Source organism: Octodon degus, unplaced genomic scaffold (assembly GCF_000260255.1).
Source record: "Octodon degus isolate 3935 unplaced genomic scaffold, OctDeg1.0 scaffold00079, whole genome shotgun sequence".
Classification (NCBI taxonomy): domain Eukaryota; kingdom Metazoa; phylum Chordata; class Mammalia; order Rodentia; family Octodontidae; genus Octodon; species Octodon degus.
Genome location: NW_004524655.1, coordinates 3,838,819 through 3,849,055, shown reverse-complemented (window position 1 = coordinate 3,849,055; position 10,237 = coordinate 3,838,819). Strand labels below are relative to the sequence as shown.

General features: G+C 43.2%; 1 protein-coding gene and 1 pseudogene across 3 annotated transcripts in view; one reads left to right on the top strand and one right to left on the bottom strand.

Annotated features, from left to right (window-relative positions):
• LOC101568704 overlaps positions 1-10,237 on the bottom strand; it is a 279,180-nt pseudogene that overhangs the window by 211,278 nt on the left and 57,665 nt on the right.
• Vsig10 (V-set and immunoglobulin domain containing 10) overlaps positions 1-10,237 on the top strand; it is a 34,960-nt gene that overhangs the window by 23,419 nt on the left and 1,304 nt on the right. For all 3 annotated transcript variants that reach the window (XM_023720993.1, XM_023720994.1, XM_004636231.2), the window contains 4 exons: positions 1,257-1,550; positions 6,209-6,319; positions 6,945-6,960; positions 8,661-8,878. In XM_023720993.1, the coding sequence (XP_023576761.1) occupies positions 1,257-1,550; positions 6,209-6,319; positions 6,945-6,960; positions 8,661-8,878 (639 nt within the window). The remainder of the gene's footprint in view (positions 1-1,256; positions 1,551-6,208; positions 6,320-6,944; positions 6,961-8,660; positions 8,879-10,237) is intronic.

Below are 10,237 nucleotides of genomic sequence, written 5' to 3'. Positions count from 1 at the left end.
CTTTTTCTCTAATTTTGGTCTGCAAATTTAGGTTGTTAACCATCCAGAAGAAAAGCTTATTGTTATTATCAAACCATTTAGGCTATCAAGCTTAACCTCACTATCTCACTGCATTTCAAACATCTTAGGCATAATAAGGAACAGGTATCTCATTGCTATTTGTTTCTCAATAAAATGAATTAAAAAAAAGAGAGACAGAGAGAAGGAAGGGGGGAGGGGAGGGAGGGTGGGAGAGAGAGAGAGAGAGAGAGAGAGAGAGAGAGAGAGAGAGAGCCTATTCCTGTCTCCTCAGCCTGACTTCTTTTCCTCTTCCCAAAATGCCACCTGTGAAAACCTAGATTCTCCTTTGGAACAGCTACCAGGCAGAGCAGGTTTCACTGTCCCAGGAAGGAACTGTTAGCCACTGTGTCCCTCAGATGCTGAAGTATATACTCCATAAATCCCCCCAGATGAATCTACTACCCTGCTCAGAGGGTGTACATTTTGAGGAAAGGCGTCTCATGCAGCGGTGGCCTTCGTAGCTATCTGTGTTCTGCTCTAATCAGACCCCCAGAGCGTCCAGAGGGAACCAGCCCAGCCAGGGCTTGAGTTTAGTCCTGGAAGATCATTCTCACTCCTGACCTCTGGAACATAGGTGCATACATTTATTGTCTTAAGTCACTAAGTGTATAGTAATTTGTCACAGCAGTAGGGAGCCAACGTAGATGCCCTGCTGTCCCCTGGAACACCTTGCTGGACAATGTGTCCATAATCAGTGTGGTTATTTCTAATGATGCTAGTAGCATAGATGTAAGATTATGGGTTATAAGGTCTGAGTGATGGAGTTCTCTTTTACCCTGAAAAACCTGTTTATTCTACTTTGGTCTGAATTTTCCTGGCTTTAGTCCTGAGAAGCTCCACATCTCGGGGAGTGTTCGAACTTGGGTAAAGTGGGACAGGTGTTTACTCTAAGTCTAGCTACATACCTTGCTTGGTTGTGTGACTTTGAGCAAGTTGCTTAAGTTCCTCTGTGCCTCAATTTTCTCTCTGTAAATGAGGATACCCACAGGGTTGTTGTGAGAGTGAGTTGGGTTAGTACAGTAAAAGACCCAGCACATAGTACATGTTCAATAAGGGATAGCATTTATTCTGTAGGACCAGCTATAGTACAGAAATTCTTGGAGTTGCTTTGCCAGGAAGGAAATCATATTCTTAAAGATCTCAGGCCATGGTTTGTATTTCCCTAAACATTTTTTTAACCTTCTTCTGTTCACCAGGGACCCCCTTCCCTTTCTCTGAGCCCATGAAGACTTGCTTTGTAGGGGGCAACGTGACGCTCACCTGCCAGGTATCTGAAGCCAACCCCCCTGCCAAGATCCAGTGGCTGAGGAACCTGAGCCAGCCCGAAGTGGTCATCCAGCCCAACAGCCACTACGTCATTGCCCAGGATGGCCAGAACTCTACCCTCACAATTCGCAACTGCTCCCAGGACCTGGACGAAGGCTATTATGTCTGCCGGGCTGAGAACCCCGTGGGGGTGAGAAAAGTGGACATCTGGCTGGATGTGAAAGGTGAGTGAGGGAACGGAGGAGGGCTGAGAGCTTCAGGGGCCCTGGCAGCAGTGTGGGGATGGCCTGGTGCCCCACACCGACCTTTGCCAACTGGTAGATTACAAGTGTGCTTATCTGTGGCTCAACAGGGTATCTAGAAAACAGTACTCTCCAATCCTGAAAGCGCTAACATTTGCATGGGAGACAAAAAAATGATATAGTGTATCTTACACACTGAAAAATATATGTGTAGCGTCAATGAGTTGGGACACACAAATAGTACAATACACACCCAAAAGAATAATGTGCTGCTGAAGATGCAGGCAGTGCTGAGACTGATGAAGTGACCTGAGTGTAGTGTAGCCAGATATAGATAAAGATTTTTTTAGAAGTATCGCTATGTCCCAAATAGTGTATACAACATACATATGCTAAAAAAATTATTATTCCTCTGAAATCCCAATTTCATCAGGAATCGCATATTTCACCTCCAATTGTACATGAAATCTCCTTCCCAGTCTCCTCCTGGTCCTCTCACCAAAGGTAACTACTTAAAAAAGACCAAAACAAAAACCCTTTTGGACCTGGGGAGATAGCTCAGTAGAATAAATGCTTGCCTGGCAAGTGCTGGGTCCTGAGTTCAATCCCCAGTACGGCTAAAAAAAAAAAAAAAAAAAACAAAAAAACAAAAAAACAAAAAAACGTAACTACTACCCAGAGTTTCTTGTTTTATTTTATTTTTTAAAAAGACTTCACTGTGTAAATGCCTGCGTAGACAACTCTCCGTTACTGTGACAAACTACTTGAGATATATAAGTTAAAGAAGGAAAGGTGTATGGCGTCAGAGGTTTCAGCTTGTAATCATGAGGTCTGTCTTTGGGCCATTGGTGAACATAGATGGCAAGAAGCCTTTGGTGAGGCAAAGCTGCCGATAGCATAATGGCCACACAGCAATGAGAAGAAGGGGCTGACTCCTGACATGACCTTTCAGGGCACGCACCCTATGACCTCACTTCCTCTAGCTAGGCCTTACCTCCTTGTTTTCTAAATTGAGAAACAAATAGCAAAGAGACAGTTTCAAAACAGGTTAGTAGGACAGTTACAATAATTAATACATTGCATATTGTTGTCTTCGTAGTAGTTATTCATGGTATAAGATGCAGACATGATATCCTGTTCAAACACTATTGGTATAAATCTTTCTTCTCATTGAATTAAGAGAAAGTAGCTGCATATCTTAACTATTTTGTATATACAGATACAAAATGGTCCTTGATTTATATTTGGCCTTACCTCCTAATGTTTCCACTGCCTTCTAGTCACCTGGGAACCAAGTCTTCAACACTTGAACTTTTAGGTGCATTTAAGATCTAATGCAATGGGCCGGGGAGATGGCTCAGTAGAATAAATGCTTCCCTGGCAATCGCAAGGGCCTGTGTTCAATCTCCAGCTCCACCAAAAAAAAAAAAGATCTAATGCACTATGCTGAATGTGATCATTGTATATACTTAAAATGTACCAGTAAAAATCTGATTGAAATACAAAGACCTGAATGATAATAGTGTATACTCCTATATAATAATTAATTTCTATGTATTTCCAGTCACCATGGCTGCACATCATGTGAAACCATGGAGGTAGATCAGTGGGTGCCAGGCATTGTGGAGGATAAGGAAGTTGAAAAGAGCAAGGAAGATTTTCAGGGTTGTGGACACCTTCTGTGTCATGGACACTTGCCCATCACTGTCTATTTGTCTAAACCTACAGAACGCAGAATGCCAACGATGGCCTCTGCTGTGAACTGTGATGTGTTGGTGTAGGTTACCTGATGGTGACAAAGGTACCGGCCATGAGGGTGGCCGGCCATGTGCTGGGGGAGACACAGGACCTCTGCTTTCTGCTCAAGTTTGTTATGAACCTAAAACTCCTCTAATTTTTCTGAAAAAGAAAATTGTTACCCACGTACACAGTGTTTCGTGACTTACCTGTTTCACTCCATGTTTTGTTTCTTGGATTTATTGATGCCGATGGTTGTCATTATACCGCATCCCTCTTTACTGCTGTGTAGTTCTCCAATGTGTCATCTTTCCACAATTAGGTTATTCATTTTCCTGCTCATGGATGTTTGTGTTGTTTCTCGTTGTTGTTGTTGTTGTTGTTGTTGTTGTTGTTGTTGTTGTTGTTATGAGACACAGCATTGCTGTGGACATCTTTTACTCAGCTGCTTATGTATGTGTGTACCAGGTACCCAGACAAATCTATCTCTAGCATATGTACAAGGATTATGAAGCATGTGCATTTTAATCTTTTTTTTTTTGGCAGAACCAGGGATTGAACTCAGGCCCTTGCACTTGCCAGGGAAGTCCTTATTCCACTGAGCCATCTCTGTGGCCCCTGCATTTTAATCTTGATGAGATAATACTAAATTATTTTTATTCTGGACAATATATGAGTGGTGATTTATTTTTGCCACATTTTGCCAGAAGGCTTTCTAATTTTGCCCATCTAGTATGTGAAGAAAGGAACTTAGTGTGGTTCTATGCTGGTGTGGTAGCCCATGCCTATAATCCCAACATTTAGGAGGTTGAGGCAGGAAGATCACAGTGAATTTGAAGCCAGCCTGTTCTACGTAGTAAGTTCAAGGCCAGCCTGAACACATAGCAAGACTTTGTCTCAAAACAAACAAAAAACCAAAAATTAATCTAGTTCTAAGTTGAGTTTGATTGCTGGCATGGTTTTGAACATTTTTTTTTTTTTTTTTGAGACAGGGTTTTACTATGCAGTACAGGCTGGCCTTGAGCTCACCTATGTAGCCCAGGATGGCCTCAAACTTATGGCAGTCTTTCTGCCTCAGCCTCTCAAGTACAGATATGCACCACCACACCTGGTTTGAACACCACTGTGTGTGTGTGTGTGTGTGTGTGTGTGTGTGTGTGTGTAGTATGTGTGTGGTACTGGGGATCAAAGTCTGGACCTTGTGCTTGCCAGGCAGGCAGTTATGCTGCTGAGCTGCTGAGCTATCTCTCTAGCCCCACCATTCTTAGGTTTATTTAGTATTTGTTTTTTTTCCTTTTGGGAAATATATATTTTTGTCTGACATTTTCTGCTTTTCAGTAGAGGTCTAAGAATTCTTTAGAAATTCCTCATACTAATTCCTTGTTCGTGTTTACATGTCATAAGTATGGCTCCCTATTAGTTTGTTGTCTTTTCTGCTTTGATTTCCTAAAATAAAAGTCACTACTGATAGCAGAATGTGGTGTCACATACTTAGAATCCAGCATTTGGGAGCCCAAGGTAAGAGCATCACAAGCTCAAATTCCACCTGGGCAGTTTAGCAGGACCCTACCTCAAACAACAAAGCAAAACAAAAGGGCTAGGGGTATAGTTCTAACTCAGTACAAAAATCCTGAGTTCAGTCCCTAGTGCCACAAAAGGAATTGCTAGTGATATAAAAAAAAAATGCCTCAAAAAATCAACTACATTAAAATGAGAACATCTACTCAGCGATCTGAGGAGGCCGCCTGAACTGTATAGTGACACCCTGCCTCAAACCAACCAGCTGACAGTAACAACAAAAGTTTTCCTATTCCAGAGTCATAGATACTGTCTCCTAACACTTTCAGTATTTTGACTTTGGTAGTTGTCTTTTATTAACATAGAATTGATTTTTATAAATGATAAGAGGTACGGTAAAGTATTATTCTTTTTTTTTTTTTTTTTTTCCTTTTTGGCGGAACCAGAGATTGAACTCAAACCCTTGCGCTTGCCAGGGAAGCAATTATTCTACTGAGCCATCTCCCTGGCCCCAATTATTTTGTCCTCCAGGACCATTTTTCAAATGATATTTCCTTCACTCACTAACCTGTCCTGTATCAAGTTTCTTACCCATGAGAGCCTGCATGCATTGTATTTGTCCTATTAATCCTCTTTCTACCATGACACTGCTGACACATTCTTACCATGGTCTTGGGTGTGGTAGCATATGCCTGTAATCCTAGCACCCTGTGGGGCTGAGGCAGGAGGATCCTAACTTTAAGCCCAGCCTGGGCAATTTAGTGACGTCATGAGACCCTGTCCTGCTTAAAAAGAAAACAAAAAAGAAGCAAAGACTAGATTCAACCTGCAGTAAGTCAAGAGGCAAAAACCAAACAGTCTTGAATCTGGGTGTGATGGTGTGTGACTGTAACCCCCACCCACTGGAGAGACTACTGATGCAGGAGGATTCCAAGTATAAAGTCAACTTGGGGTACACGGTGAGATCAGGTCCAATTTGAAGAACGTGACAAGATGGTTTTAAAAAATAAATAAATAAAAAAACAAACAAAATAGAATAGAACAACAACAGCTACAGAAGCCAGTCTGGAGGGCTATTTTGTCTTGTGGTGGGGATTGATCCCTGGGCATCACAGATACAAGACAATCTCTCTACTACTCAGCTACCTCCCCTACTCAGTGCAGAGACTGGAATTTTCCAGGGTCTTTCACATCAGAAGCTTTATTTGATCCCCACAAACTTGCCAAAGTGATAAAATGAGTTACATTGTGCTTACTTGCATTATGGAAAACTTCTAGGTTATGCTTAAACTCATAAGCCGAGAACTGGACCTCAAGGGGGAGCTTGCCCTCCTAGTTGTGCATGTGTTACATGGAAGACTCGGTGATGTGATTTGTCATTACAGAGCCTGTGAACATTGGTGGCATTGTAGGAACCATCGTCAGCCTCCTGCTGTTGGGACTGGCCATTATCTCAGGGCTTGTGTTGTATTATAGTCCTGTGTTCTGCTGGAAAGGTGAGGGCTTCTTGGGTCCCTGTTTTTCTTTCAGGTTTCTTAGAAAGGTGTGGGTGGGGCGTGAGGCCACTGCTATATTCATTCCTGCCATGCAGTCCTATCCTATAGAATCTTCATTCAGTCAGAACATGGAAAAAGAGCCGGGTGTGGTGGTGCGCAATTGAAATCCCAACACTCGGGAGGCTGAGGCTGGAGGATCGCCACAAGTTTGAGGCCAGCCTGGGCTACGTAGTGAGTTCAAAGTTAGCCTGTGCTCAGCATGGTGATGCATACCTGTAATACTAGAATACTTGGGAGAGTGAGGCAAGAGGATCTCAAGTTTTAAGCTTAGCCTGGGCGACTTACAAAAACACTGTCTCAAACTTAAAACATTTAAAAAGGGCTGGGAAGGCCGGGGAGATGGCTCAGTAGAATAAGTGCTTCCCTGGCAGTGACAAGGGCCTGAGTTCAATCACTGGTTCTGCAAAAAAAAGGAAGGGGAAAAAAAAAAAAAGGGCTGGGGAAGAAGCTCAGTGGTAGAACACTACTGGATTTGCTCCCCATTACTGTGTTGGGGGGGTGGAATTTTGTGAGATTTTTAGTGGTGTTGCTGGATATTAATTTTTCTTTTTCTTTCTCTTTGTAGTAAGAAGCACTTTCAGGTAAGTGTTTCCTAGATTTAAATAAAAGAAAACCTATTTTCGTAATTTATCTTCACTGCTGTTAGGCTGCCTGTCCCCACCATTGCCTGATACTGGGGCAGGGATCTCCCCCGCTTTTTTTTTTTTTTTTTTTTCCGGAACCAGGGATTGAACTCAGGTCTTTGCACTTGCCAGGGAAGCGTTTACTATGTTTCCACTTCGTTGATTAATTTTTAATGCCTATACATGAACATTGATGGTACTGACTGATTGACTGATTGTTTTTGTGGAACCCGTGATTGAACTCAGGCCCTTGCACTTGCCAGGGAAGCGCTTATTCTACTGAGCTATCTCCCTGGCCTCTCATTTTTTTTTTGGTGGGGGGCAGGGGCTTTTGAGGCATTCTTGTAAACCCTGCATAACCTCATCAGGGTGCCATTTCCAGAGATGGAGGCTCAGCAAAGCAATTTTTGCAAGTTCATTCCGGAAGTAGATGCAATTCTGCCTTTTGACCCCATTCTGACTGAGTCCAAAGTCTGTGTTCTTTTACGATGCCAAACCCCAGGGCTGGGCAGGCTATGAGCCCATCACTGAAACATGAAGACGATGTGTACATATTGAACCCAGTCACTCATGCATTTGTTTTATTGAATTTTCTAAAAACAGCCAAAGGAAGAATAATTCATAGTCATACAGAATGTTTTAGAAGGCTAGTCTGATCATGCCCAGAACTCCCCACCTCCACAGGAAACCCCAGCAAGGGCAGAGTAGCCCAGTGGAATTTTTGTATTTCATTTCCTACGGAGCTTCTCCATGAGAGCAAAGAACTCAACTCTCTTCTTCCTGAGGGACAAGTAATTCTTCTTTACTCATTCCTACGGGTGGGATGTTTTTGTTTTGGGACCATTTTGCATGAGACTGTCCCTTTATTGCCTTGTGTTTGAAGTCGGATACCCTGTGATTGAGTGAAGTACAGCATTTCACACAGGAGATCGTAGTGTGTGGTACTGTGGGGAAATCCTTTAGAATCAGGGAACCTGGGTCCAAAGGACCTCTGTGCCATTTCCATGTCCTGTGCCTTTGGGACATTCCTGCCCCTCTCACCCTCATGCCCTCACCTCCTTCACACTGGGACGTTGGTAGGATGAAGTGAGACTGTAACTCTCCTAAGACTGTGGCTGGGCCATGGAACACCTTCTTTGTTCCCTAAGAAATGTATACCCTGGCTAGGTAGGCAAAGCTAGCAATAAATTACAAGGCAATTCAATGCAAATTCACTGGGCCTGGACTCCAGGTGCCAGTGTGGGTTCAAAGCTTTAGGAGGAGGGGACTTTACCTGGGTCTTAAATAATGAGGAGTGGGTGAGACCTCCTTAAGTGGAACAAAAATAATGTCATTTCAAGAAAGAACACACCATATATATGATGTAGATACAGATATAGATATAGTGGGGGGAACTGGAATGACAGATGCCTAAGACAGCAGGGCCACTTGCCCAAGGAACAAGGACAGGATAACAGCATATCTGGCATAAGATGGTATTGTTTCTAGTACTCTGTGGCTGTATCTCTCACTGTCATCTCATGACTTGACTACAGTGAATGCATGGTGCATTTTCCATAGTACCAACAGGGCTGCAAAGAATACAGTGTTGCCTGTTCAGTGAGGGGTGATATGGGGGGAAATGACATCTTGGTTATTTTCCCTCCTTTGGAAATTAGGGGACAAGACATGGGTGATGTCATGGTTTTGGTGGATTCAGAAGAGGAAGAGGAAAATGAACAGGAGCATGCGGCAGAAGAGGTGGAAGAGGAGGAAGAAGAGGCCGAGAGAGAGGAATTGCCAAAAGAAACGAAGAAGTATGGCCACATTCACAGAGTGACTGCATTGGTGAATGGAAACTTAGAGCAGATGGGCAATGGGCTCCAAGACCTACAAGGTAAGCGCTTTTCCTTACCAACACTACGGTTTCTGCCAGCAACCTCCCAGCAGGAGAGCTGCCAGAGATGAGCTGAGATTTTTTTTCTTTTTTTTGTTATACCAGGGATCAAACTCAGGACCTTGTGCTTGCCACCCAAGCACTTATTCCACTGAGCTATCTCCCCTGCCCCGTGAGCTGAGATTTTTAAAGGGCTGGGGAAGATACTGAATTAAAATTTAGTGTAGAATCTGAAAATCTTATTACAGGTTCTCAAATCTCTAATCCAAACTGGAAAAACCCTTTGAGTTGTGAAAGGATGGTTCATTGTTTACAGGCTTTGTTTTACCTTCAAAACTCAGGCAAGGTGGTGCACACCTGCAATTTCAGCACTCAGGAGACTGAAACAAGAGGATCATGAGTTCAAGACCAGCCTGGGCTACACAATAAAACCTTGTCTCTAAAAGAAAAAGTAAATGCATAAAATAAATAACCTTCAGGCTATGTGTATTGGGGAGTATGTGAAGGCTAAGTAGAGCTCATATTTGGATAGATCCTGTCCCCAGGATCTCATTGTGTATATACAAATATTCCAAACTTTGACATCCCAAACACTTCCGGTCTAAAGCATTTTGGGTAAAGAATACTTGCTTTATAAACTACCAATACTGGAAAGAAACTGACAAACATGGTCAAGGCCTGCTCTGGAAAAGGCACAATATGGACACTGTTGAATAGAAAAGACTGACTGTGTTTTTACGCAGGGAACTGTATTAGACCAGATGGAAGAGATGAAAGTGTGCAGGGAAAACTGAGACAGGAGCAAGATTTCACCAACTCTTTGAGGTGACAGTACAAGAGTGGTCCCAAGGAGGAGTGTGATTAATTTCCTGACGGCTGACATGTTTAAAAATTCCAGGGCCTTGCCAGGTGTGATGGTGCATGCCTGTGATCCCAGCACTCAGAAGACTGAGGCAGCAGGGTCTCTGTGAGTTCAAAGCCAGCCTGGGCTACATAAATTGAAGGCTGAGCTGAAGCATGTAGTGAAACCCCACCTTAAAAAAAAAAAAAAATAAATCAGGACTTCAAAGAAAGATAAGAACTGGGAGGAATGCACTGGTCAGGAACAGCTCATGGAAGAAGTGGATCTGAGGCAAACCTGTACGGACAGTTTGCTTAAGCAGAAAGGGAAGAGTGGGCTGGCGGTACAGCTCAGCAGGCATAAGCGCCTGTGTGGCAAGAACAAGGTCCTGAGTTTGATCCCCAGTACTGCAAAAAAAACCAAACAAACAAAAAAGACATTCCAGGGCTGGGGAGATGGCTCAGTAGAATAAGCGCTTCCCTGGCAAGCACAAGGGCCTGAGTTCAATCCCTGGTTCC